This window comes from Gorilla gorilla, chromosome 6 (genome assembly GCF_029281585.2).
Source record: "Gorilla gorilla gorilla isolate KB3781 chromosome 6, NHGRI_mGorGor1-v2.1_pri, whole genome shotgun sequence".
Classification (NCBI taxonomy): Eukaryota; Metazoa; Chordata; class Mammalia; order Primates; family Hominidae; genus Gorilla; species Gorilla gorilla.
This window is the reverse complement of record NC_073230.2, coordinates 12,817,917-12,845,202: the sequence shown is the minus strand read 5'-3', so window position 1 is coordinate 12,845,202 and position 27,286 is coordinate 12,817,917. Positions and strand designations below refer to the sequence as shown.

The 27,286-nt window shown below is 53.8% G+C and overlaps 1 protein-coding gene across 12 annotated transcripts in view; it reads left to right on the top strand.

Moving 5' to 3' along the window:
• Positions 1-27,286, top strand: part of TNRC18 (trinucleotide repeat containing 18) — a 120,371-nt gene that overhangs the window by 15,320 nt on the left and 77,765 nt on the right. For 9 of the 12 annotated variants that reach the window (XM_055346454.2, XM_031012766.3, XM_055346453.2 and 6 more), the window contains 3 exons: positions 17,311-17,466; positions 21,261-21,404; positions 22,576-24,240. In XM_055346454.2, coding sequence (XP_055202429.1) covers positions 17,311-17,466; positions 21,261-21,404; positions 22,576-24,240 — 1,965 coding nt within the window. Of the gene's footprint in view, positions 1-365; positions 4,742-14,513; positions 14,767-17,310; positions 17,467-21,260; positions 21,405-22,575; positions 24,241-27,286 lie in introns of those variants that run through there. The other 3 variants (XM_055346456.2, XM_063708079.1, XM_055346455.2) reach the window with 3 other exon arrangements.

Below are 27,286 nucleotides of genomic sequence, written 5' to 3'. Positions count from 1 at the left end.
TTCTGGTCCCTTGATGCATTTTTTTCATTTGTCATATCTATTGGATGAGCTGCTTTGTTTTGTTGGAGATTTCCTTCCTGGAATTTTCCATCTTCCTTCTCTAGTCTGGTTGGCCCGGTTCTTGGGTGTGCTGGAGAGCCATTGTTCTTCAAACTCCCTTTGCCTCTCTCCTGTGTGTCTGATTCCCTTTCCTTCCCGTTTCCTGTTTTACTCCCTTCTTTCTGTAGAGCACATCCTGCGGTGGCTTTCTGTGAAAGGGTGAGAGGAAGGCAACATTTTTGGGGCCTAGTATGCCTGAAAAATGCTTTTGTTCTACCTTCACACTTGAGTGCTATTTGGGAAATACTTTCCCTCTAGGAATTTTTTTTTTTTTTTTTTTTTTGACAGAGTCTTGCTCTGTCACCCAGGCTGGAGTGTGATGGTGTCATCTTGGCTCACTGCAACCTCTGCCTCCCGGGTTCAAGTGATTCTCCTGCCTCAGCCTCCTGAGTAGCTGGGATTACAGGTGTGAGTCACCACACATGGCCTTCCCTCTAGGATTTTGAAAGAATTGCAACATCACCTTCCATATTCGACTGCTACTTTTCAGGAATATGATGCCATTTTTGATTCCTGATCTTTGTGTATGAACCTTTTCCCACCTCCCCCTTCCTTTTCTTTTTTCTTTTTTTTTTTTTTTTTTTGAGATGGAGTCTCACTCTGTAGCCCAAGCGGGAGTGCAGTGGCACGATCTCAGCTCATTGCAACCTCCACCTCCTGGGTTCAAGCGATTCTTCTGCCTCAGCCTCCCAAGTAGCAAGTAGCTGGGATTAACAGGCATGTGCTACCACGCCCGGCTAATTCTGTATTTTTTAAAATGGAGACGGAGTTTTACCATGTTGGCCAGGCTGGTCTCAAACTCCTGACCTCAAGTGATCCACCTGCCTCGGCCTCCCAAAGTGCTGGGATTACAGGTGTGAGCCACCACACCCAGCCTTCTCCTTTCTTTTCTCTTCTCTTCTCTTTTCTCTTCCCTTTTTTTTTTTTTTTTTGAGATGGAGTCTCACTCTGTTGTCCAGACTGGATTGCAGTGGCGAGATCTCAGTTCACTGCAACCTCCACCAGGGGTTCAAGCGCTGAAGCCTCAGCCTTCCAAGTAGCTGGGATTATACGCTTATGCCACCACACCTGACTAATTTTTGTATTTTTAGTAGAGATGGGGTTTTACCATGTTGGCCAGGCTGGTTTCGAACTTCTGGCCTCAGGTGATTGACCCACCTCGGTCTCCCAGAGTGCTGAGATTACAGGCGTGAGCCACTCCGCCTGGCCACGGTTATTGTTATTCTTCATCACTGTTCTGAAATTTCATGTTGATATGTTTTGTTATGGGGTCTTTTTGCATTTACTGTCTTGGGTGCTGCATAGACTGTAGCAAACTGGAAACTCAAGTCTTTCATTCTGAAATTTTTTGTATTATTTTTATTTTTTAATTTCCTTCCCAGTATTTTTGCTGTTCTCTCTAGTATTCCTATTAGTCAGATATCCTGGGTCTCCTGGGCTAATCATTGAATTTTTTCTTTTTTTCTTTTTCTTTTTTTTTGAGACAGAGTCTTGCTCTGTTGCCCAGGGTGGAGGGCAGTGGCATGATCTTGGCTCATTGCAACCTCTGCCTCTTGGGTTCAAATGATTCTCATTCCTCAGCCTCCCGAGTAGCTGGGATTTCAGGCGTGTGCCACCATGCCTGGCTAATTTTTGTATTTTTAGTAGAGATGGGGTTTCATCACGTTGGCCAGGCTGGTCTCAAACTCCTAGCCTCAAGTGATCCACCCGCTTCAGCCTTCCAAAATGCTGGGATTACAGGTGTGAGCCACTGTGTCTGATCTGATCATTGAATTTAAAAAAAAAATTTTTTTTTTTTTTTTTTTGAGACGTAGTCTTGCTCTTTCACCCAGCCTGGAGTGCAGTGGTGCGATCTCGGCTCACTGCAAGCTCCACCTCCCGGGTTCATGTCATTCTCCTGCCTCAGCCTCCCGAGTAGCTGGGACTACAGGCACCGGCCACCACGCCTGGCTAATTTTTTGTATTTTTTTTTTTTTTTTTAGTAGAGACAGCGTTCCACCATGTTAGCCACGATAGTCTCGATCTCCTGACCTCGTGATCCACCCGCCTCGGCCTCCCAAAGTCTGGGATTACAAGCGTGAGCCACTGCGCCTGGCCTTCTTTTGTATTTTCTATATCTTACAGTTTCTTCTTTCCAGGAGATTTTCTTAATATTTTCTTAATGGTATCTTCTAACCTTTCGATTTAATTATTATTATTTTTTTGAGACGGGGTCTCCCTGTGTTACTGGGGCTGGAGTTCAGTGGTGCAATCACTGCTCACTGCAACCTTGAACTCAAATGACTGGGGCTCAAACGATCCTCCTGCCTCAGCCTCCTCAGACTACAGGGGTGCGCCACCACGCCTGGCTAGTTTTTGTCGAATTTAATTTTTAAATTTGAGCTATCATATTTTTATGTCCCAAGAGCTCTTATAACCTGAGTTCGCTTTTTTTTTTAATAGCATCCTGTTCTTGTTTCATGCATACATTAATTCCCGTTACTAGGATATTAATTGTATTTTTTTTCCCCTGGCGTTTTCTTCTTTCATGCATTGTCTTTGTTTTCTCTGAGTCTTTTTTCTCTTTTCTCTTTCACCTTGGAGACTTCCCGTGGGCACCTGCTGATGATCATTCTCAGGTGCCCCTTCTTTAAGAAAAAGCAGATGGGATTCAGATGTAAGGGTGGAGCTTGTTGGCCATTGAGGAGCTTCTTGAATGTCCTCTGTAAAAAGATCTTTCCTTGTTGACCTTGTAAATCTCACAGGCAAGAATTCAGCGGTTTCTTGTCTGTTGACGTTGAAGCCAGGCTGTTCCTGTCCCAAGAGCTGAGTGTGCATGTTAAGGTTGATGATTCGCACTCTGATTCCTGTCTTCCCTTTGGTCCACACCCTAGTCCTGAGAATGCATACCCTCAATGGTTCCATCTTTCCCTAGTAAACAGAGGGGTCAGTGCTTCTGTGGTGAAACCAACTCTCTTGTCGTCAGCTTTTCCGTGATCTCTGGCTTTACAGGTACTAGGGTCTCTGGATTCAGTCTCCAGAATTGCTGGTTTCCTGATTGTCTGCTCCAAGCTTAAGTGTTTCTTTTCCCCACTCTCCACTGTGCCAGGCCGCACATCTCTTGTCTCTCTGCTTTCTTGCTTCCAAATGGTTTTTTTTTCTTTCTTTTTTTTGAGACGGAGTCTCATTCTGTCACTCAGGCTGGAGTGCAGTGGCGTGATCTCGGCTCACTGCAACCTCCACCTCCTAGGTTCAAGCGATTCTCCTGCCTCAGCCTCCCAAGTAGCTGCACGCGCTGCCACAACCGGCTAATTTTTATATTTTTAGTAGAGACAGGGTTTCATCATGTTGGCCAGGCTGGTCTCAAACTCCTGACCTCAGGTGATCTACCCGCCGTGGGCTCCCTAAGTGCTGGGATTACAGGCGTGAGCTATGCACCTGGCCAGGGGGATGTTTCCTCCTTTCCACTTCTCTCCTATTTTGCTTTCGTTCCATTTTTTTTTTTTTTTTTTTGAGACATAAGTCTTGTTCTGTCGCCAGGCTGGAGTGCAGTGGCACGATCTCAGCTCATTGCAACCTCCACCTCCCGGGTTCAAGAGATTCCCCTGCCTCAGCCTCCTGAGTAGTGGAGACTAGAGGCGCGCACCACCACGCCCAGCTAATTTTTGTATTTTAGCAGAGACGGCGTTTCACCATGTTGGCCAGGATGGTCTCGATCTCCTAACCTCGTGATCCACCCCTACTGCGCCCGGCCACTTTTGTTCCTTTTTGTATTACTGTCATTTTTGTGAGGTTCTGGTGTTTGGGAAAGGATTTGTGAAGATCAAACACTGCAGTCTCTTGTAGGCTCACACTCCTTCTCTTGCTACTTTGCCTGGGAGATCTGGTTCTTTTGTCTCTGCTAAGAGGCATCTGATGTCTTCTAGCTTTTTCTGGAGCAGTTCCTAGAAGGCCCTCCACCCCTACCTCTTTTTCCACCCTGGGAGGTGGAGTCTCCGTAGGGGGGAAACCAGTCACTGGGGAAATCCTTTGTGATTGCATGAGAATTGACAAAGTCTGGAGCCCTAGGGGCAAGGCTGAGATGGACGTATTTGCATATCATTGGCTGGCCTGAGGCCTTGACCTCTCCTTGGCGGCCTTTGGGATTCCCTTTATTTAAATTCGAGCACTTATTTTGTGGGCTGGGTACCTGATTGGAGCAAGACAAAGTCCCTGCCCATATTTGAGGATGGGAGAGGGACTGGAATTAAGCCAGAATTGCCGGCTGGTGCTGTGATCCCGGGTGGGGAGTCACTGGGAGCCCAGCTTGATGGATCTTCTTTGGGAATCTGCTCACCTGGTGGGGAAGTCAGGGATGGCTTTCCGCTGGAGCAGAGGCTGGAGGTGTAGGAGGGGCAGGATGGGGTGAAGAGGTTGGGGTGGGCCTCCCTCCTCCCTGGGGCCAGCCCCCAGGCTCTCCTGCCCCAGGTGGGGCAGGGCTGAAGCGGGTTGATCTGGGCTGGTGGCTACTGCAGTCTTGGTCCTGGTTCTGGTCCCAGCATAGCTTGGAGGAGACTGCAGCCTCGGACTCTCACGTGCCTCTTTTCTGCGCCGATGGGAGTTCCAGAATGGCGGCGGTGGCCACAGGTCTGATAGCCCAGCCGCAGTGCCAAGGACGTGCAGGGTGAGCCCCCTGTCCCACCACCCCAGCTTCGAGCTCTATCACCGGAGTGTGGGGGTGCCCCAGACGTCCCTGCGAGGCCGGGGCACAGAATCTTGCCATTTTAGGCTCAGAGAGTGTGAGACACCCTCCCCCAGGTCCCACAGCGGGAGGTGAGGGGTTCAAGGCCCTGGCTCCCTGCAGGAACGCTGGGGGCTGGCAGGGAGGTGGGGGTGTTGATAGGAATTTGTCTGTTTTCCTTTTTCACTTCTTGGCTCTTCTTTTCTTTTCTTTCTTTCTTTTTTTTTTTTTTTGAGACAGAGTCTCGCTCTGTCGCCCAGGCTGGAGTGCAGTGGTACAATCTCGGCTCACTGCAACCTCCGCCTCCTGGGTTCAAGTGACTCTCCTGCCTCAGTCTCCTGAGTAGCTTCAATTACAGGCATCTGCCACCATGCCCAGCTAATTTTTGTATTTTTAGTAGAGACGGGGTTTCACCCTGTTGGCCAGGCTGGTCTCGAACTCCTGACTTCAGGTGATCCGCCCGCTTCTGCCTTCCAAAGTGCTGGGATTACAGGCTTGAGCCACTGGGCCCGGCCTCTACTTTCTGCTTTCTGTCTCTGTGAATGTGAGTACTGTAGGTACCTCAAAAGTGGAATCACACACAGTATTTGTCTTTAAAAACATTAAAAAAATTTTTTTTTTTGAGACAGAGTCTCGCTGTATTACCCAGGCTGCAGTGCAGTGGCGCAATCTCGGCTCACTGCAACCTCCGCCTTTTGGGTTCAAGCAGTCCTCCCACCTCAGCCTCCCGAGTAGCTGGGATTACAGGTGCTGCCACCACAATGGGCTATTTTTTGTAATTTTTGTAGAGATGGGATTTCACCATGTTGGTCAGGCTGGTCTCCAACTCCTGACTTCGAATGATTTGCCCATCTCGGCCTCCCAAAGTGCTGGGATTACAGGCGTGAGCCACTGCACCTGGCCCTAGTATTGGTTGTTTATGTCTGGCTTATTTCACTCAGCTTCAGGTCCTCAAGGTACGTCCACGTTGTTGTAGAATGTATCGGATTGTCCTTCCTTTTCAGGGCTGAATAATATTCCACTGGCTGGATGGACCCCATTTTGTTTATCGATTTGTAGATGGACAGCTGGGTTCTTTCTACCCTTTGACTGTTGTGAATAGTGCTGCTATGAACATGGGTGTGCAAATATGTGTTCGAGTTCTGGATTTCAACGTCTGCATACTTTTCTATTTTTATTTTTTAAAATAGAAACGGGTCTCTTGATGTTGCCGAGACTGGTCTCAAACTCCTGAGCTCAAGTGATCCTCCTGCCTTGGCTTCTCAAAATGTTGGGATTGTGGGCATGAGCCACTGTGCCTGGGCTAATTTCTGTATACTTTTTATTTTTATTTTTTGTTTTTGAGACAGTCTTGCTCTGTTGCCCAGGCTGGAGTGCAGTGGTGTGATCTCGGCTCATTGCAACCTCCCCCTCCTGGGTTCATGTGATTCTCCTGTCTCAACCTCCCGCGTAGCTGGGACTACAGGCACAAGCTACCATGTCTGGCTTTTTGTTTTGTTTTGTTTTTTTGAGACGGAGTCTCGCTCTGTCACCGAGGCTGGAGTGCCGTGGCACAATCTCGGCTCACTGCAACCTCCGCCTCCCGGGTTCAAGGGATTCTCCTGCCTTAGCCTCCTTAATAGCTGGGATTACAGGTACAGGTGCGCACCACCACACTTGGCTAATTTTTGTATGTTTAGTAGAGACAGGGTTTTACCATGTTGGCCAGGCTTGTCTCAAACTCCTGACCTCAAGTGATCCACTCGCCTCAGCCTCCCAAAGTGTTGGCATTACATGTGTGAGCCGCAGTGCCTAGCCTTGGCTAACTTTTGTATTTTTAGTAGAGACAGGGTTTTGCCTTGTTGGCCAGTCTGGTCTTGAAATCCTGAGCCCAAGTGATCCTCCTGCCTCAGCTTCCCAAAGTTCTGGGATTATGGGTGTGAGCCACTGTGCCCGGCCTAATTTCTGTATACTTCTTTTTTTTTTTTTTGAGACGAAGTCTCACTCTGTTGCCCAGGCTGGAGTGCAGTGGCAGAATCTCGGCTCAGTGCAACCTCTGTCTCCCAGGTTCAAGCAGTTCTCCTGCCTCAGCCTCCCAATAGCTGGGACTACAGGCACATGCAGCCATGCCCAGCTAATTTTTTTTTTTTTTTTTTTGTATTTTAGTAGAGACTGGGTTTCACCGTGTTGTCCAGGCTGGTCGTGAACTCCTGAGCTCAGGCAATCTGCCCGCCTCGGCCTCCCAAAGTGCTAGGATTACAGGCATGAGCTACCGTGCTCTGCCATTTCTGTATACTTTTTAGAGACACCTTTTCATTTGACACACACACACACACACACACACTCAAAGTGTGCATGCACTGCTGGGGTTTTGATGGGGATTGCATATGGAATCTGCAGATCATTTTGGCTGCAGCGAGCATCCCAGTACGTAGGTCTGCCTGGGGATCCTTGGGAGGGATCCCCAGAAGTGGGTCTGGGCGCCTGCAGTCCTCGGTAAGCCTTGCGGATTTGTTTTCCAAAAGCTGGAGATGAATTGGCTCAGTTCTCATCCTTCCCGGGCAGCTAACCACCCAGCGCCCTCCACAACTAGAAGCAAAAATTTGCTGATTTGATGGAATGAAAATGACATCACTGTTTCAATACTTCTTTGTAATGCTAATGGCCTTGAAATTTCGATGGAGTTCAGCCATTTACAGGTTCTCTTTTTCAAATTGCTTGGGATTCTTTTTTTTTCTCAAGACGGAGTCTTGCTCTGTCGCCCAGGCTGGAGTGCAGTGGCGCGATCTCGGCTCACTGCAACCTCTGCCTCCCAGGTTCAAGCAGTTCTCCGGCCTCAGCCTCCTGAGTAGCTGGGATTACAGGCATGTGCCACCACACCCACCTAAGTTTTGTATTCTTAGTAGATACGGGGTTTCGCCACATTGGCCAGGCTGGCCTTGAACTCTTGACCTTGTGATCGAACCGCCTTGGCCTCCCGAAGTGCTGGGATTACAGGCATGGTCCACCGCACCCGGCCCTGCCTGGGATTCTTACGGCATTCTGAGAATCTTTATATAGCCAGAGTGTTAACCCATTCTTTGGCTTAGATATTACAGAACTCTCTGGATCTTGTGATCTATGGGAGTTTGAAGGTCATTCTATCCAGAGGGTCCTTGCAGGATTTTTAGCTGCTATCTCGGAAACACCTATGTTAACTGTCAGTGTTTAGGGCCAGAATAATGCCTTTCCTGGGTGACAATTCTGGTTTGACTGAGTCTATGAGATGCTCTGATAGTCTGTTGACATTTTAAGGGATGCAGTTTTTTTTTTTTTTTTTTTTAAACAGACAGAGTCTCACTCTGTTGCCCAGGCTGGTGTGCAGTGGTGCAACCATAGCTCAATGCCTCTAATTCCTGGGCTCAAATGATCCTCGCGCCTTCAACCTCCCACGTAGCTGGGACTACAGGTGTACACCACTAAGCCTGGCTAATTTTTAAATTTTTTTGTATAGATGGGGTCTTGCTAGGTTGCCCAGGCTGGTCTTGAACTCCTGGCCTCAAACGACTCCTGCCTCAGCCTCCCAAAGTCCTAGGATTGACAGGTGTGAGCCACCACACCGCAGTCTGGGATGCAGTTGTTGTGAGAGGTCAAGATGTTTTAAAATGTGAAGATAAACCGGGCATGGTGGCTCACGCCTGTAATCCCAACACTTTGGGAGACCGAGGCGGGCGGATCACCTGAGGTCGAGAGTTCTAGACCAGCCTGACCAACATGGAGAAACCCCGTCTCTACTAAAAATACAAATTTAGCTGGGCGTGGTGGTACATGCCTGTAATCCCAGCTACTGGGGAGGCTGAGGCAGGAGAATTGCTTGAACCTGGGAGGTAGAGGTTGCGGTGAGCTGAGATCACGCCATTGCACTCCAGCCTGGGCAACAAGTGAAACTCTGTCTCAAAAAAAAAAAAAAAAGTGAAGATAAAATGTAATGTGTTTGGTTATGAAGGGCTGTCTGGGATTGAAAATGTGCAACCTATGTCTAACAGACGCTTCTGCTTTGTCTGGGTGGTGCGGCTGAGTGGAGAAGTGTAGGTTTGGGAGTGAGAGCCTCAGTCTCCTTATCTGTAAAAGGGACACCAATCCCTCTCCCCATTGACAGGAGTGGGGAGCACAGGGTAGAGAAGCAGGTCCCAGAGAATGCTGCAGAGAAGGCCTGGGCACCCTTCCTCCAGCTAATCAGGACCTTGCCCCCCCATTCCACACCATAAATATTTTTTTTTTTTTGAAACAGAGTCTTACTCTGTCGCCGAGGCTGGAGTGCAGTGGCACTGTGTCGCCTCACTGCAACTTCTGTCTCCTGGGTTCAAGCAGTTCTCCTGCCTCAGCCTCCCGAGTAGCTGGGATTATAGGCGTCCACCACCACGCCCGGCTAGTTTTTATATTTTTAGTAGAGATGTGGTTTCCCCATGTTGACCAGGCTGGTCTTGAACTCTTGACCTCAGGTGATCTGCCTGCCTCGGCCTCCCAAAGTGCTGGGATTACAGGCGTGAGCCACTGCGCCCAGCCGCATAAATATTATTTTCTATTTTTTTTTGTCTTTTTGAGACAGGGTCTCGCTCTGTCACAGGCTGGAGTGTGGCGGCGCCATCTCGGCTCCCTGCGACCTCCGCCTCCTGGGCTCAAGTCATCCTCCCACCTCAGCCTCCTGAGTAGCTGGGATTACAGGCCCACAGCGCCATGCATGGCTAATTGTTTTTAATTTTTGTAGAGATGGAGTTTCACCGTGTTGCCCAGGCTGGTCTCAAACTCCTGACCTCAAGTGATCTGCCTGCCTTGGCCTCCCAAAGTGCTGGGATTACAGGCATGAGTCACTGTGCCTGGCCTAAAAAAATTTTTTTGGGATGGGGTCTTGCTCTGTTGCCCAGGCTGTTCTTTTTTTTTTTTTTTGAGACAGAGTCTCGCTGCGTTGCCCAGGCTGGAGTACAGTGGCACGATCTCAGCTCACGGCATGCTCCGCCTCCCGGGTTCATGCCATTCTCCTGCCTCAGCCTCCCGAGTAGCTGGGACTACAGGGGCCTGCCACCACGCCCGGCTAATTTTTTCTTTTTGTTTTTAGTAGATGGGGTTTCACCGTGTTAGCCAGGATGGTCTCGATCTGCTGACCTTGTGATCTGCCTGCCTTGGCCTCCCAAAGTGCTGGGATTACAGGTGTGAGCCACTGCGCCCGGCCAACCAGGCCGTTCTTAAGCTCCCGGCGGTCCTCCCACTTTGGCCTTCCAAAGTGTTGAGATTACAGGCATGAGCCACTGTGCCCAGCTCCTACCGTAAATACTACTTGAGTACCTCCTATGTGCAGCATGGGACTAGGAATAAAAAATAACTTGTAGCATACCTAGTAATGCTGGGGTGAGCAGTCTGGCCAAATGTGGCCCATGTCTTGTTTTTGTAAATAAAGTTTTATTGGTACAGAGCAACGCCCAATTGTTTACTGTCTGGGTGCTTTCCTGGCAACAGGCAGCAGACGCCCTTTCAAAGAAAAGCTTGCTGTCTTCAGTTGGCAGAGACAATAAGGAACTAACACCTGTGATAACAGGTGATAAGCAGTGGAGAAAAACATTTCAGGAAAGGGCGTGGCAGGGTAAGTTGCAATGTTAAAAAGGACAGTTAGGGAAGGCTGAGCTGTAAGAGAAGGGAGTGAAGGAGTTAGGGTATAGACAGGCAGGAGTGTGCAGGGTCTTCCCTGTATATCTGGAGGGAGGACCTGATTCAGGGCGAGGGGCAGAGGTGGGCTGGAGCTACTCTGGACCAGCCCATTGGCAGTGACAAAGCCTTCTGGTTCTTTGCTGTTTAAGGAACTTATATCCCTATCATGATCACATGCAGCCCCCCCGCCCCCCGCCCCCCCCTCCCGACTCGAACCAGGGAGGACTTCAGGTGCCCACCATACAGTTTCTAGAAGGGTCCCCAGCAACTACTGTTGCAGAGGGAAGATTGCATTGGTAGGCCAGACATGGTGGGTGGGTCACTTGGCCTCCCAAAGCATTGGGATTACAGGCGTGAGCCACCGCACCTGGCCTTAGTTTTAATTTTTAATAAATGTTTTTTGAGACAGGGTCTTGCTCTGTCTCCCAGGCTGCACGAAATCTCAGCTCACTGCAGCCTCAGCGTCCTGTGCTCGAGCGATCCTCCCACCTCAGCTTCCAGGGTAGCTGGGTTACAGGCGTGCACCACCACACCCAGTTAATTTTTTTGTATTTTTTTGTAGAGATAAGAGTATCAGCCCAGGCTGGTCTTGAACTCCTGGGCCGAAGTGATCTGCTGCCCACCTTGACCTCTGGTAGTGCTGAGATTAAAGGTGTGAGCCACCACGCCGGGCTACAGCTTGCATTTTTTTCCATGGAGGTGAAATTCACGTGGCATACAATTAACCATTTGAAACGTGTATACTTTAGTGGTATTTGGTGTATTCATCCTGTGTAATCACCAGCTATCTATGGTTTCAAAATTGAATATTTATTTATTTGAGAGAGAGTCTCACTCTGTCGCCCAGGCTGGAGTGCAGTGGCGTGATCTCAGCTCACTGCACCTTCCACCTCCTAGGTTCAAGTGATTCTCCTTCCTAAAAACCTCCCGAGTAGCTGGGACTATAGGGACATGCCACCATGCCCGGCTAATTTTTGTATTTTAAATAGAGACAGAGTTTCACCATGTTGGTCAGGCTGGTCTAGAACCCCTGACCTCAGGTGATCCGCCCGCCTCTGCCTCCCAAAGTGCTGTGATTACAGGCATGAGCCACCACTCCCAGCCCTGAATTTTTGTTTTAAGCAAGGACAAATGGCATTTGACTAGAAGCAGACACGGACTCTGACCTTGTAGTAGGTGCTTTTAGCTTCTCTGAGCTCCAGGGTTTGTAACCATAAATAATAACAATAATCATAGATCAGGCTCAGTGGCTCAGGTCTGTCATCCCAGCACTTTGGGAGGCCGAGGTGGGAGGATCGCTTGAGCCCGGGAGTTCTAGACCCCAGACTTGGCAACATAGTGAGATCCTGACTCTACGAAAAAGAAAAAATAAAAATTAGCTGTACATGGTGGTGCACGCCTGCAGTCCCAGCTACTCAGGAGGCAAAGGTGGGGCGATTGCTTGAGCCCGGGAGGTTGAGGCTGCAGTGAGTCATGATCGCACCACCTCAGCTCCCCAGGTAGCTGGGACTATAGGCGCCTGCCACCATGCCCAGCTAAGTTTTGTATTTATAGTAGAGACGGGGTGGGGGGCATTTCGCCATGTTGGCCAGGCTGGTCTCGAACTCCTGACCTCAAGTGATCCAAGATCCACCCGCCTCGGCCTCCCAAAATGCTGGTATTATAGGTGTGAGCCATCGTGCCGGCTGTGTGTTTTAGGTTTTTTTGTTTTTGTTTTTGAGACACAGTGTCGCACTGTTGCCCAGGCTGGAGTGCAGTGGTGCGATCTTGGCTCACTGCAGCCTCTGCCTCCTGGGTTCAAGCAATTCCCCTGCCTCAGCCTCCTGAGTAGCTGGGATTACAGGTGTGCGCCACCACGCCCGGCTAATTTTGTATTATTAGTAGAGATGGGGTTTTACCATGTCTGCCAGGCTGAACTCCTGGCCTCAAGTGATCTGCCCGCCTCGGCCTCCCAAAGTGCTGGGATTGTAGGTGTGAGCCACTGTGCCCAGGTGTGTGTTTTAGGTTTTGACGGTCATTGGTCTTAGCTTCTAAGGTGTCGGGTGAGATAATAACTGGGGTGAGTAGGTGGCAGCCAGTTACTTGATTTGGGGAGCCAGCTCTTGAGCTCAGCCTAGGGCAAGAGGCAGGGAGACCCCCATACCGCAAGTTGGTATGAGGGATTCCAGTCAAGTCTTTGGAGAGGCCAGTGAGCTCTGGGCCTAACTCTGAGTGCCCCCTGGCACCCTGAGGCCTGCACCCTTCTTGGTGAAACGGGGGGATGGCAACTGCTCGGTCCTTGGGTGTGGGTGTGAGCAGTGGGTGGGGCAGGGGGGCACTGTGGGGGCTTGGAGTATAGTCTGGAGATGGAAGGAGACCAGGCAGGATGGCCTGGCATGGGCTGTGCTTCCTCGGGGTTTATTTTAGAGCCTCTTTTGTGAGTTGCGGGATGCCTTGATCCTCTCCTCACCCTAATGTGTATCTCTTTGCTTTGGCCCTGGGAACATTGGAAATCACATTTATGGCTGGACAGGGTGGCTCATGCCTGTAATCCCAGCACTTTGGGAGGCCAAGGCAGGAGGATCGCATGAGGCCAGGAGTTTGAGACCAGCCTCGGCAACATAGTAAGACCCCATCTCTACAAAAAAGAAAAAGAAAAAAATTAGTGGGGCGTGGTGGTGTGTGCCTGTGGTCCCTGCTACCCAGGAGGCTGAGGCTGGAGGATTGATTGAACTCAGGAGTTGGAGGATGAAGTGAGCTATGATTGAGCCACTGCACTACAGCCTGGGTGAACAGAGAGAGACCCTGTCTTTAAAAAAAAGAAAAGAGGCCTGGCGCGGTGGCTCATGCCTGTAATCCCAGCACTTTGGGAGGCCAAGGCAGGAGGATTGCTTGAGGCCTGCAGTTTGAGACCAGCCTGGGCAACATCGCAAGACCTCATCTCTGCAAAAAAGAAAAAGAAAAAAATTAGCTCGGTGGCCAGGCACAGTGGCTCACGCCTGTAATCCCAGCACTTTGGGAGGATGAGGCGGGTGGATCACCTGAGGTTGGGAGATCGAGACCAGCCTGACCAACATTGAGAAACCTCATCTTTACTAAAAATACAAAATTAGCCAGGCGTCGTGGGGTATACCTGTAATCCCAGCTACTTGGGAGGCTGAGGCAGGAGAAACGCTTGAACCCGGGTGGCGGAGGGTGCGGTGAGCCGAGATCGCGCCATTGCACTCCACCCTGGGCAACAAGAGCGAAACTCCCATCTCAAAAAAAAAAAAAAAATTGTTTTTGCTGGGCCTGATGATGTGTGCCTGTGGTCCCAGCTACCCAAGAGGCTGAGGCTGGAGGATTGATTGAGCTCAGGAGTTGGAGGCTGCAGCGAGCTATGATCAAGCCACTGCACTGCAGCCTGGGTGAATTGAACAGAGTGAGACCCTGTCTCTAAAAAAAGAAACAACACTCGTGCAATCGGGTAATCCCAAATAGAAGTATGTCCTGGGTGGCAGGTCACAGGTGGCAGGTTCCAGCCACTGTGATATGGCAGGAAGTAAGGAAGATAGTCCCCGCCCTCAAGGAGGGAACTGTCTCTTGGGGAAGACAGAGGCATGAAATCCACAAGGAGGCTGGCAGATCTGTTTCCGAGGGGTTGTGGGTGGTTACAGGTCACTTGGGGCCTGCTTGGGTCATGTGGCTGTTGGAGGCTTCTCTGGGGCCCAGGGAGACCCGAGGTGGGAGTGAAGGAGGAGCATTCTAGGAGGCCTGGGAGTTTGTGCCTGAGGGGCCAGGCGGGAAAGGGGCAGGCTCGGGGACGTGACCAGGGAGAAGTTTGTTTGTTCTGGAGAGTGAGGTGAGGGGGGTGGCACACTGGCCTCATCGCCGTAGCTGAGTAGGGATTGTGTGTCCATTTTACAGAGTTGCAGACTGAGGCACTGAGAACGGCGCTGCCTTGCTGGGGATGCTGGGGGTTCCCGGCTGCCCCGCCCAGCCTGGGAGGAGGGGCTTTGGGTGCCGTTGAGCCCTGTGGTGGGCAGGAGCCGTTGGCTGGCATCCGGGCCTGGGTGCTGCTGGGCGGGTTTCACAAGCCCGGGCAGGGGCCGGCCTGGGCCACTAGGCTTCCGTGCAGCCTGGGGCAGGAAGAGCTGGCGGCTGATGTAAGCTCTTGCGCAAACCCTGGCTGCTGGCTTCCGGAGCCTTCTACCCACCCGCCTTCCACAGCAAGACGGAAGCCTGGGGCTCAGCAGGGCTTGGAGGCCCTGCTGCCCCGGCTTGGGCCGCATGGATGGACTGACTGGCCACCGAGGCCCCGGGGCCCGAGGGCTTGGCGCTGGAGTCCGGTGAGGGGGCTGGGCCTGGCTGGACTGGAGTGTTGGGGGCCGGACACGGGGCGGTGGTGATGGCGTGTGGCCAGAGGGCACCCCTTGCTGCTCTGCCCACTCCTGTGTTTGGGGCCCAAGGTGGAGGCCCTGCCCTTCTTTGCCTCAGTTTCCCCACATGTACCCCAAAGAAGCTGGGTTGGATATTCTGGGATCCTGTGCCCCTGGGAGGCGGTCAGTGAGCACTTGTATACAGGCCCTTTATTGGGGAGAAGGGGGGCACTGGGGACTCAGAGGCTGGACTGGGATCTGTGAGCTCCCGCAGGCTGGACCGGGGCCATCTGGGAGCCCACATCTCCTGCAAAGCCACATAACTTATCCATGCCCCCTGTAAACAGTGCTCACAACACAGGGCCTTAAAGGAGGTGGCTCTAGGGTACACACGGAATCCCTCCGCTGGGGCTGGCCAGTGGTAGCACCCAGCTGGAGGTGCTTTGCTGCCACCTCCTGAGGGTGTTGCTGGGAGGATATGAAATCAGCTGCACGGTGCCTGGTGCATGCCAGCTTTTAGTGAATGGGTGCCATGGCTGGTTATTATTATTATTTATATTTTGAGTCCAGGTCTTGTTCTGTCGCCTGGATTGGAGTGCAGTGTTGTAATTGCAGTCACAGCTCACTGCAGTCTCCCAGCTCTTGGGCTCAACCCATCCTCTCGCCTCAGCCTCCAGAGACTATAGGCGAGAGCCACCTTGCCCGGCCTGTTGTCATTATTTATCATTATATTGTTTTTTTTTGAGACGGAGTCTCACTCTGTCGCCCAGGCGGGAGTGCAGTGGCACGATCTCAGCTCACTGCAACCTCCACCTCCTGGTTTCAAGCGATTCTCCTGCCTCAGCCTCCCGAGTAGCTAAAATTACAGGTGCCCGCCACCACGCCCAGCTAATTTTTTGCATTTTTTTTTTTTTTTTTTTTTTTGAGACAGAGTCTCTCTCTGTCACCCAGGCTGGAGTGCAGTGGAGCGATCTCGGCTCACTGCAACCTCCGCGTCTGGTCTTCAAGTGATTCTCCTGCCTCAGCCTCCCGAGTAGCTAAAATTACAGGTGCCCGCCACCACGCCCAGCTAATTTTTAGCATTTCTTTTTGTTTTTTGTTTTTTGTTTTTTGAGACGGAGTCTCTCTGTCGCCCAGGCTGGAGTGCAGTGGAGCGATCTCAGCTCACTGCAACCTCCGCGTCCCAGCTTCAAGCGATTGATTCTCCTGCCTCAGCCTCCCGTGTAGCTGGGACTACAGGTGCCCGCCACCACATCCAGCTAATTTTTTGTATTTGTCTTTTCATTAGGGGTGGGGTTTCACCATGTTGGTGCGGCTGGTCTCTAACTCCTGACCTCGTGATTCGCCTGCCTTGCCCTCCCAGAGTGCTGGGATTATAGGCTTGAGCCACCGTGCTCGGCCTCATTATATCGTTATTGTGGTTAAACACATGCTTCCTTCCCTATCATTCCCGAAGGGAGGCACGTTTATCTCCATTTTGTTGATGTGCAAAGCGAGACCTGGTAAGGGAAGCCCCTTGCGCCAGGGCCTGCATGCTTCTCTCTGACCTGTGACCCAGAGGCCTGCCAGGGTCTTCCCTTAGAGGGGATGGCGTTTGGGGCTTGTGGGACAGAGCGCCTGGGTGGCAGCTGGGAGGCACCCTGTCCGATGTGGGCCTGGCCACGTGGGGCATGGCGGGGCTGGCTGTGGCTTCCACCCAGGCCCTGCTGATTTCCATCATCTTTCTGAGCAGCAGTCGGCCCCGTGGCCCCTATTGGCAGTGACCCCGGGGTGGGGTCTGCTGTCTGGAGGGGTTGCCCTCCACGGGGCTCCCTTAGCGGCCCCCACGCCTGCCGCTCCATTCATCACGGATTCATTCCCTAAGCCACTGTGGCTCGGTGGTGCCAGCCACGGGCTGGGGGACACCCTGCAGGGCTGCATTCTGAGTCCCTGCTTTCTGGCTGTGTGACCTGGCACTTCCCATCTCTGAGCCTCACCTTCTTTTTCTGTGAAATGGGCACACGGGGCTGGCTAGGGTTGCTGTGGGAGGTGATTCTCTGGCTGGAGGGTGGGTGTCCTCTCTGGGCCTGTAGAGCTCAGCATATGAGCCCCCCGCCTGTAAGTCCCCCACCGCCTTGCCCTGTGGTCTCTGGAAGTCCCAGTGCGCCACCGACTTCAGGATTCCACCTGCAGATGGGGAGAATGGTGCCGGGCCGGATCTGGGCTGGTTGGGCGGCAGGGGTGGAAGGCCCTCCTCCGAGGGTGCGGGGTGCCCAGGGCTGAGGGTCTGCTGTGGGGGCTTCCTGCCGTCTTGTGCTTTCTCAAGCCCTGGGTCTGGTTGGGTTGATCCAGGACCATCTTGCAGCCCAGGGGTGGGGCCGGAGCAGGGGAACCCTCTTTGGTCTCCTGGCCGGCATCAGCTCCACACAGCTGGGGAGAGGCGGCGGTCTCGGGGCGGTGGGTCGGGGCGGTGGGCCGGGGTGGCGGCGCCCCCCTGGTTGTCTGCCTGACGGTCCTCCCAACTTCTCTCTGCAGGCGAGGCCTTCTTGGGCAGCTTTGTGGCCAGCGGGATGGGGCCCTCGGCCTCGTCCCATGGGAGCCCGGTGCCACTGCCCTCTGACCTCTCCTTCCGCTCCCCAACCCCTAGCAACCTGCCCATGGTGCAGCTGTGGGCCGCCCACGCCCATGAAGGTAAGGAACATGCCGGGGTCGGGGCTGAGGGCTGCTGGGCTGACGTCCCAGCCACTCTGGCCACTTCATGTGCCCCTCTGTTGTCATCGCTGAGCTGGGGCTGGTGGGTCCCAGGTCACCTGGCTTCCCTGTTGTTTCTCAAACGCTCAGGGCTTCTTCTTGTCACTGTCACAGGGCATTTGTATGAGCTGTTTCCTCTCCTTTCAGCCTGACACCCCATGCCACAGACCACCTTCCAGTCCTCCTCTGGCTCAGCTCAGAGACCCCCTCTTCCCCACCCACTTCCATCACTTGCTTGTGACGACAGATTATCTCATCATTCATGAACTACCCGCTTTCCCACTGGAGTGAGCCCTGAGTTCAGGGCCTAGTGTGATCTACTCAGCACTGTATCCCTGGTACACAGTAGGCTCATTAATAATTACAGGAGCAGGCCGGGCATGGTGGCTCACAGCTGTAATCCCAACAGTTTGGGAGGTTGAGGTGGGAAGATCACCTGAGGGCAGGAGTTCGAGACCAGCCTGGGCAACATAGCAAGACCCCGTCTCCACAAAAAAAATTTCCCGGAGCTGGGGGAACTGGGGCTGTTGGGGCCTTTTCTTCTGCATTTCTGCAGCCATGCCCCTCAATGTAGGGGCTCTGCAGGCCTGGCTTCCCCCGGGGTCGTGAGCAGATTCTGGATTTCTCTAGAGCCTCACTTTCATTTTCTGCCTGCAAAGGAATGGGCCTGCAGACCTCCAAGCTCCTCTGTCTTCTCTGGCTTTGACAGGTTCTGGATGTTGGGCGCTAGGTACTTCCTCCTCCCTCCTCCCTCCTCCCTCCTTCCTCCTCCCAGGTGTCCTGTAGGTGCTCGTGGTTCCTGGAAGGTTGCAGCCCTGGAGCTCCTGCTGCAGGCTTAGGGCTCTTCCGGCCCTCCCCAGCCACTCTCCCTCCACTTCCTCCTGCGGGGCCAGGTCTGACCGTCATCCTGAATCCTGCGGCTGCTGTGTTCAGCCCAGCAGGAGACAGGTTCAGCCAGAGGCGTCTCTAGCCACAGCACCCCATCCAGTCCTTACAGTACTTTGCCCATTGTACAGATGAGGTCAGCGAGTCTGCTCTTCCTGGACACTCTGGGGAAGGCATCTGAATCCAGGCACGAGGGTGCCCAGCCTGCACAGAGTGGGCCTTCTAGGCTGGGGTCGCACCTGAGCCTCCCACTTTAACCAGCCAAGGCAGATGCCAGAGGGTCTGGATGAGGAGAGCCTGCCTCTCGGGACTGTCTGCCACTACCTCTCTGTCCCTGAGACTTTTCTCTTTGGCCAACAAATCCTAGTGATGACCACAAACACACAGGGTCCTTACCACAGCCCAGTGCACACTCAGCTCACTTCAGCCTCAGAGCCAGCCCTGCCTGGGGGAGGGACTGTTAGGCCTTTTTTTTTGAGACAGGGTCTTGCTCTGTCGCCCAGGCTGGAGTGCAGTGGTGCAATCTCAGCTCACTGCAACCTCCGCCTCCCAGGCTCAAGCCATTCTCCCACCTCAGCCTCCTGAGTAGCTGCGACTACAGGTGCACACCATCACGCCCGGTTAACTACTGTATTCGTTTTTGGTGGAGTCGGGGTTTCACCATGTGTCCCAGGCTGGTCTTGAACTGCTAGGCTCAAGCGATCGTCCCACCTTGACCTCCCAAAGTGCTGGGATTACAGGTATGAGCCACTGTGCCCAGCCTATTAAGCCCATTAGGTCCATTTTACAGACGGGAGAGCAGAGACCTGATGCCTGTGTGGGAGTGCTGTTTTTTTATTGTTGGTTGTATTTTATTTATTTATTTATTTTTTGAAATGGAGTCTTGCTCTGTCGCCCAGGCTGGAGTATATAGTGGCACAATCTTGGCTCACTGCAACCTCTACCTCCCGGGTTCAAGCAATTCTCCTGCCTCAGCCTCCTGAGTAGCTGGGATTACAGGCGTGTGCCACCACGCCTGGCTAATTTTTGTATTTTTAGTAGAGGCAGGGCTTTACCATGTTGGTCAGGCTGATCTCGGTTCACTGCAACCTCCGCCTCCTGAGTTCAAGAGATCCTCCTGCCACAGCCTCCTGAGGAGCTGGGACTACAGGCGCCTGCTACCACACCCGGCTAATTTTTTGTATTTTTAGTAGAGATGGGGTTTCACCATGTTGATCAGGCTGGTCTCGAACTCCTGACCTCGTGATCCACTCAACTTGGCCTCCCAAAATGCTGGGATTACAGGCATGAGCCACTGCACCGGCTGGGAGTGCTGTTTGAATGATTGGATGAGAGAACAGATATCGGGTAGCCCTTTTGTTTGTGGGTGTTGTCAATGGCATGATTGACAAGGCGGTGCTGGAGAGAAGACATCAGCCCAGTGGGCCAGGGACAGGTCCTGCATCCCTGGCCTCAGCAGGGGCAGCTGGGTGTGGGGTACCTGAGTCCCTGAGAGATCTCTAACAGGCCTGGGATCTCATAGGACTCTGGGCTTAGGCAGAGAATCAGGACCCTTACCCAGCACCCTAGCACCTGCCTGCCTCTTAGGGCTGCCATTCTGTGTGCCCTTTAAAAAAAAAAACTATTTAAATTTTTTTTTAAATAGAGATGGGGTCTCACTATGTTTCCCAGGCTGGTCTCAAACTCCTGGGCTCAAGCAATCCTCCCCCATCGGCCTCCCAGAGTGCTGGGATTAAAGGTGTGAGCCACCATGCCTGGCCTCTGTGTGCTCTCTTAGGTGACTTCTCCTCTCTCCATGGCTACCCCTTCCTTCTTTGTCCTGCAAGGTCCCAATTCTGTTTATTTTTATTTTTAAAAAATTCTGAGCCGGATGTGGTGGCTCACACCTGTAATCCCAGCACTTTGGGAGGCTGAGGTGGGTGGATCACTTGAAGCCGGGAGTTTGAGACCAGCCTGATCAACATGGTGAAACCCCATCTCTACTAAAAATACAAAATTAGCTGGGTGTGGTAGCAGGCGCCTGTAATGCCAGCTCCTCAGGAGGCTGTGGCAGAGGATCTCTTGAACTCAGGAGGCGGAGGTTGCAGTGAACCGAGATCCTGCCACTGCACTCCAGCCTGGGCCACAGAGTAAGACTCTGTCTCAAAAAAAAAAAAAAAAAAAATCTGAATAGTTGAAGTCAGCACATCCTGATGCTGGTGCTGGGCATTGCTGGTGAGGGGGTGGCCTTTGGGGAGGCGGGGAGGATCCTTGGTGGGAGGAATTCCTTCCTGGCAGCTCCTGCCTGGGAGACCCAGCAGCTGAAGATGCTGGGTCCGCTGAGGTTCAGAGAAGGCAGGTGACCAGCTTGGGGTCACACAGCAGAGAAAGGGCCCATGTTAGGCTGAGGTTGAGTCCTGGCTGCAGGGTTCGATGGCCTCGATCCAAAGCCAGGCAGCTCTGCTGTATCGTCTTGGGCAAGTGGCCTGCTCTGAGTTTTCTCGTCTTTAAAGTGAGGACATTAAGTCTCTTCCTTATAGGTTGTTTTTGAGGTTTAAATGAGGATGACAGTGGCAAAGCTCTTGGTCATGTTTGGTAGGCTGTTATCGGGCCCTGCTAGTTGGATCCATTCTGATCCTCTTTCTGGGGGGACTGGAGACCCCAATCCCCCGTGAGGGCTGCCTGGGCCTGGAGAGAGACCCAGGGTTGGGAAGCAGGAGAATGCATTGCCCTGAGGAGCTGCTGTTAAACCTCGAGGCGCCCTGCACCAGCGGTCGGCTGCCAAAATAGTTTATTTCCAGGAGCTGGAAGGAAGCTCCTGGTGAGCAGCACAAATTGGCCCAGCCCAGCTTTTCTCTTTTCTGTTACAGGCTTCTCCCACCTGCCCAGTGGGCTGTACCCATCCTACCTCCACCTGAACCACCTGGAGCCCCCCAGCAGTGGGAGCCCCCTCCTCAGCCAGCTGGGTCAGCCCAGCATTTTCGATACCCAGAAAGGTCAGGGGCCAGGAGGAGGTAAGACTGTGGAGTCCGGGGTTGGGGGTGGCACAGGGGCCTTCTGAGAGGCTTCTGGGGCCTTTGGCAGCATCCAGGTAGCCCCCAACTCTGTCCAGGATGCTGGCTTTTTTTTTTTTTTTTTTTTTTTTGAGACAGGGTCTCACTATGTTGCCCAGGCTGGGGTGCAGTGGTGCGATCATAGATCACTGCAGCCTCAAACTCCCAAATGATGCACCTGACTCAGCCCCCCAAGTAGCTGGGACTGCAGACACACCCCACCACAGCCAGCTGACTTTTTAACTTTTCTGTAGAGGTGGAGTCTTGCTATGTTGCCCAGGATGGTTTCAAACTCCTGGCCTCAAGCAATCCTCCTACCTCGGCTTCCCAAAGTGCTGGGATTACAGATGTGAGCCATTGTGGCCTAAGATGCTTTTTTGAGACCTGAGTCCCTAAGACCCCCCACAGGCTTCTTGGGCCCACCCACAGCCCTGGGTGCCTTCTGGTCACACTGTCCTCTTAGGGGCCCTGCTAGGCCTTCTGGGCAGCTCTGAAAACAACCCCTGGTCTCTCCTTTTACAGATGAGGAAACTGAGGCTTGGGAAGGGTAGATTTAAACTTGGTTCTAGGTATTTCCAGAGCCTGCGCTCTCTAGGGCTGGGACGCCCATTTCTTCTTGCCCTGGGGGGTGCCTTGCCTTGGTGTGAAACCTCGGGGCTCCCTGCACCAAAACCGTTTAATTTCCAAGAAAAAACACTGGGTCGAGTGCGGCTCAAGCCTGTAATCCCAGCACTTGGGTGGCCGAGACGGGTGGATCACCTGAGGTCAAGAGTTCAAGACCAGCCTGACGAACATGGTGAAACCCCGCCTGTATTAAAAATACAATAATTAGCCGTGCGTGGTGGGGTGCGCCTGTAATCCCAGCTACTCGGGAGGCTGAGGCAGGAGAATCGCTTGAACCCAGGAGGTGGAGGTTTGCAGTGAGCCAAGATTGCGCCACTGTACTCCAGCCTGGGTGAGGAGAGCGAGACTCTTTCTCAAAAAAAAAAAAAACAAAAAACCGAAAACAAAAACCAAGTCACTGGGGGAGGCATGGGTTGGTCCATCCCCCTCTCAGGGGTCCGCCTCCGCCCAGGCAGTGGTGGGAGGGGAGGTGGCGCTCGCTCACTGCCTGCTGTTCCCTTCTCCGCAGACGGTTTCTACCTGCCCACCGCGGGGGCTCCGGGCTCCCTGCACTCTCACGCGCCCTCGGCCCGGACCCCTGGCGGCGGCCACTCCTCGGGCGCCCCGGCCAAAGGCTCGTCGTCGCGGGACGGTCCAGCCAAGGAGCGGGCGGGCCGCGGCGGTGAGCCGCCTCCGCTTTTCGGCAAGAAGGACCCGCGCGCCCGGGGCGAGGAGGCCTCGGGGCCACGGGGCGTGGTGGACCTGACCCAGGAGGCGCGCGCCGAGGGCCGCCAGGACCGGGGGCCCCCGCGCCTGGCTGAGCGCCTGTCGCCCTTCCTGGCTGAGTCCAAGACCAAGAATGCGGCGCTGCAGCCGTCGGTACTGACCATGTGCAACGGCGGCGCCGGGGACATGGGGCTGCCCGCGCTGGTGGCCGAAGCGGGGCGCGGGGGTGCCAAGGAGGCTGCCCGGCAGGATGAGGGCGCGCGGCTGCTGCGGCGCACGGAGACCCTGCTACCTGGGCCGCGCCCCTGCCCCTCACCGCTGCCCCCGCCGCCCGCGCCCCCCAAGGGGCCTCCCGCACCCCCCGCGGCCACCCCCGCCGGCGTCTACACCGTCTTCCGCGAGCAGGGCCGCGAGCACCGCGTGGTGGCGCCCACCTTCGTGCCTTCCGTGGAGGCCTTCGACGAGCGCCCGGGGCCCATCCAGATCGCGTCCCAGGCGCGCGATGCCCGGGCCCGCGAGCGCGAGGCTGGCAGGCCAGGGGTCCTGCAGGCGCCCCCCGGCTCCCCGCGGCCTCTGGACCGGCCCGAGGGCCTGCGCGAGAAGAACTCGGTCATCCGCTCGCTCAAGCGGCCGCCCCCCGCGGATGCCCCCACGGTGCGGGCCGCACGCGCCTCCCCGGACCCCCGCGCCTACCTGCCTGCCAAGGAGCTGCTCAAGCCCGAGGCGGACCCGAGGCCCTGCGAGCGTGCGCCCCGCGGCCCAGCCGGTCCTGCAGCCCAACAGGCCGCCAAGCTCTTCGGCCTGGAGCCCGGGCGCCCGCCGCCCACCGGCCCTGAGCATAAGTGGAAACCCTTCGAGCTGGGCAACTTCGCCACCACGCAGATGGCCGTGCTGGCCGCGCAGCACCACCACAGCCGCGCCGAAGACGAGGCCGCCGTGGTCGCTGCCTCCTCCTCCAAGAAGGCCTACCTGGACCCTGGGGCTGTGCTGCCCCGCTCGGCGGCCACCTGCGGCCGGCCGGTCGCTGACATGCACTCTGCGGCTCACGGGCCTGGAGAGGCCTCGGCCATGCAGAGCCTTATAAAGTACAGTGGCAGCTTTGCCCGGGAGGCCGTGGCCGTGCGCCCTGGTGGCTGTGGCAAGAAGAGCCCCTTTGGAGGTTTGGGCACCATGAAACCTGAGCCCGCGCCCACCTCTGCGGGTGCCTCCCGAGCCCAGGCCCGTCTCCCACACTCAGGAGGCCCTGCAGCCGGCGGCGGCCGGCAGCTGAAGCGGGACCCCGAGAGGCCCGAGAGCGCCAAAGCTTTCGGGCGCGAGGGCTCTGGTGCCCAGGGTGAGGCAGAAGTGCGACACCCGCCTGTGGGCATTGCAGTGGCTGTGGCCCGGCAGAAGGACAGTGGCGGCAGTGGCCGGCTGGGGCCTGGGCTGGTAGACCAGGAGCGCTCTCTGTCGCTGAGTAACGTCAAAGGTAGGTCCTGGGCAGAGCCCAGGTGCGGGTAGGATCTTGGGTCTCTCTGCCGTTTCCCGTACATTACAGTGTGGGCCCTTTCCCTTTGCTATTGCTAAGTCTTTATAAGTATCATTTTTTAAAATGGTCTTGAATGTTCTGTTGCAAGCATGTACCATGGTTCAGTTTTCCACTCCCTTGGTGGGCATTTTCGTTTGTTCCTTCTCTGATGTTTTGTGTTCGGAACGTTGCTTTCAGTCTTTGTGTGCATTGCATCTTCGTGATACTTTTAGTCATTTCCTGAGAATAGATGGTCTTGGGAATAGACAAATATCAAACCTTCAATTTGAAGTCATCGAGGGACATAACTGTGCCTTACCGATTCCAGTGTCCCCGGTACCTAGCCAACCTGGGCTCTGGCACGTAGTAGGTGTTTGATGGATGAGTGAATGAGTGAGGAACAGACAGAAACTGGGGTTCCAACATCCTCACGGGCTTGATACTCAGTACTTGAGTGACTTTTTAGGTAGGTAGAGAGTTTACGTGCCTGTAAGTGGTTTATGAGTCTCTGTTATATTTTGGATTCTTTAGAATTGTTTTATTTATTTATTTATTTTTGAAACGGAGTTTCACTCTTGTTGCCCAGGCTGGAGTCCAATGGCACGATCTCAACTCACCGGAACCTCCGCCTCCCAAGTTCAAGTGATTCTCCTGGCTCAGCCTCCTGAGTAGCTGGGATTACAGACATGCGCCACCATGCTTGGCTAATTTTGTGTTTTTAGTAGAGACGGGGTTTCTCCAAGTTGGTCAGGCTGGTCTCGAACTCCTGACCTCAGGTGATCCGCCCATCTCAGCCTTCCAAAGTGCTGGGCATTACAGGCGTGAGTCACTGTCCCCAGCCTGTTTTATTTATTTTTAGTTTATAAATTATTATTTTGTTTTAGAGATAGAGTCTTGCTCTGTCACCCAGGGTGGAGTGCAGTGGTGCGATCATAGCTTACCGTAGCCTTGACCTCCTGGGCTCAAGCGATCCTCCAACCTTAGCCTCCCAAGTAGCTGGGACCGCAGGTATGCGCCACCACGCCCGACTAATTTTTTCTTTTTTTTTTTGGAGACAGAGTCTTGCATTGTTGCCCAGACTGGAGTACAGTGGTGCCATCTTGGCTCACTGCAACCTCTGCCTCCTGGGTTCAAGCGATTGTGCCTCAGTCTCCCCAGTAGCTGGGATTACAGGTATGCATCACCATGCCTGGCTAATTTTTGTATTTTTAGTAGAGATGGGGTTTTGCCATGTTGGCCAGGCTGGTCTCAAACTTCTGACCTCAGATGATCCGCCTGCCTTGGCCTCTGAAAGTACTGAATCTCCTACCTGTGTCACTTTTTTTTTGTTGTTTTTTGAGATGGAGTCTCGCTCTGTCACCCAGGCTGGAGTGCAGTGGCACAATCTCCGCTCACTGCAACCTCTGCCTCGGGTTCAAGCGATTCTCCTGCCTCAGCCTCCCGAGTAGCTGGGACTACAGGTGCGCGTCATCACGCCTGGCTAACTTTTGTATTTTTTAGTAGAGACAGGGTTTCACCATATTGGCCAGGCTCGTCTCAAACTCCTGACCTCAAGTGATCCACCCGCCTCGGCCTCCCAAAGTGCTGGGATTACAGGCATGAGCCACCGCATGTGGTTTTTTTTTTTTTTTTTTTTTGAGACAGACTTTTGCTCTGTTGCCCAGGCTGGAGTGCAGTGGCATGATCTTGGCTCACTGCAACCTCCGCCTCCTGGGTTCAAGTGATTCTCATGCCTCAGTCTTCTGAGTAGCTGGGATTATAGGTGCAAGCCACCATGCCCAGCTATTTTTTTGTATTTGTTTTTCTTTAGTAGAGACAAGGTTTCACTGTGTTGGCCAGGCCGGTCTCAAACTCCTGGCCGCAGTTGATCCACCTGCCTCAGCCTCCCAAAGCTCTGGGATTATAGGTGTGAGCCACCATGCTTGACTTTTTTTTTTTTTTTTTTTTGGATGGAGTCTCGCTCTGTCACCAAGCTGGAGTGCAGTGGCATGATCTTGGCTCACTGCAACCTCCACCTCCTGGGTTCAAGTGGTTCTCCGGCCTCAGCCTCCCGAGTAGCTGGGGTCACAGGCACCCGCCACCATGCCCAGCTAATTTTGTATTTTTTTTAGTAGAGATGGGGTTTCACCATGTTGGTCAGGTTGGTCTCGAACTCCTGACCTCAAGTGATCTGCCCACCTTGGCCTCCTGAAGTCCTGGGATTACAGGCTTGAGCCACCGCGCCCAGCCAGCTGTGTCACTTTCCCACCACCCTGATGCCTGCCCCAGCCGGTCCTGGGTATCTGGTGCTGGACCTCCCACCTGCAGCGCCCTTCCCACTTCCTGCACGGCCATGTCTCCCCATCCTCTGTGCCTTCACCTCCCCGTGGAGCCACCTTGGACCGGGCCTGTCTCTGGCCGAGCTCCAGATGCTCCTGCCTTCCGGGGACGGCCCTGAAGTCTTTGGATTTTGAGTTGGGAGGTGGGGCTCTGTCAGGCTTGTCTTGGAATTCTCTTCATCCAGCAGGGCTGGCTCATGGTGAGCAATGCTCAGTGAGTGAGTGTTGACTGACTGAATGAATACACTGCTCTGTGCGGAGCTCGTGGAGCCAGGGAAGCCCCGCTACACTCTGCCCCTGGGGCTTTGCATGAGAACCTGCCTTATTCTGGGACAGAAGGAGGGAGGAGCCAAGAGCCCTTGGATTGGAGGTGGCCAGCTTGGTGATGGAAAAAGGTCTCCTGCTCAGAGGTTTGGGGCTGTGGGCCCCCCTGGGAGGCAGGAGATCTCTTTGAGCTTTTCTCTGGAAGGATCCTCCTGTCACATGGGGTGGCACCTTTGTTGGGGGCTCAGGGTCACTGGAGTCCATCTGAGATCCCAGAGTACCTGTCTGTGCCCAAGAGGCTGTGAGTGTGTTTGTGTGGGGGAGGGGGACATGTGAATGTGAGGGAGGGAGGGAGGGTGTGCCAGAGGTTTGGGGTGAGATGTTTGGGGATTTATTTGAAGCTGCTCTTCTCTGTTGGTGCTGAT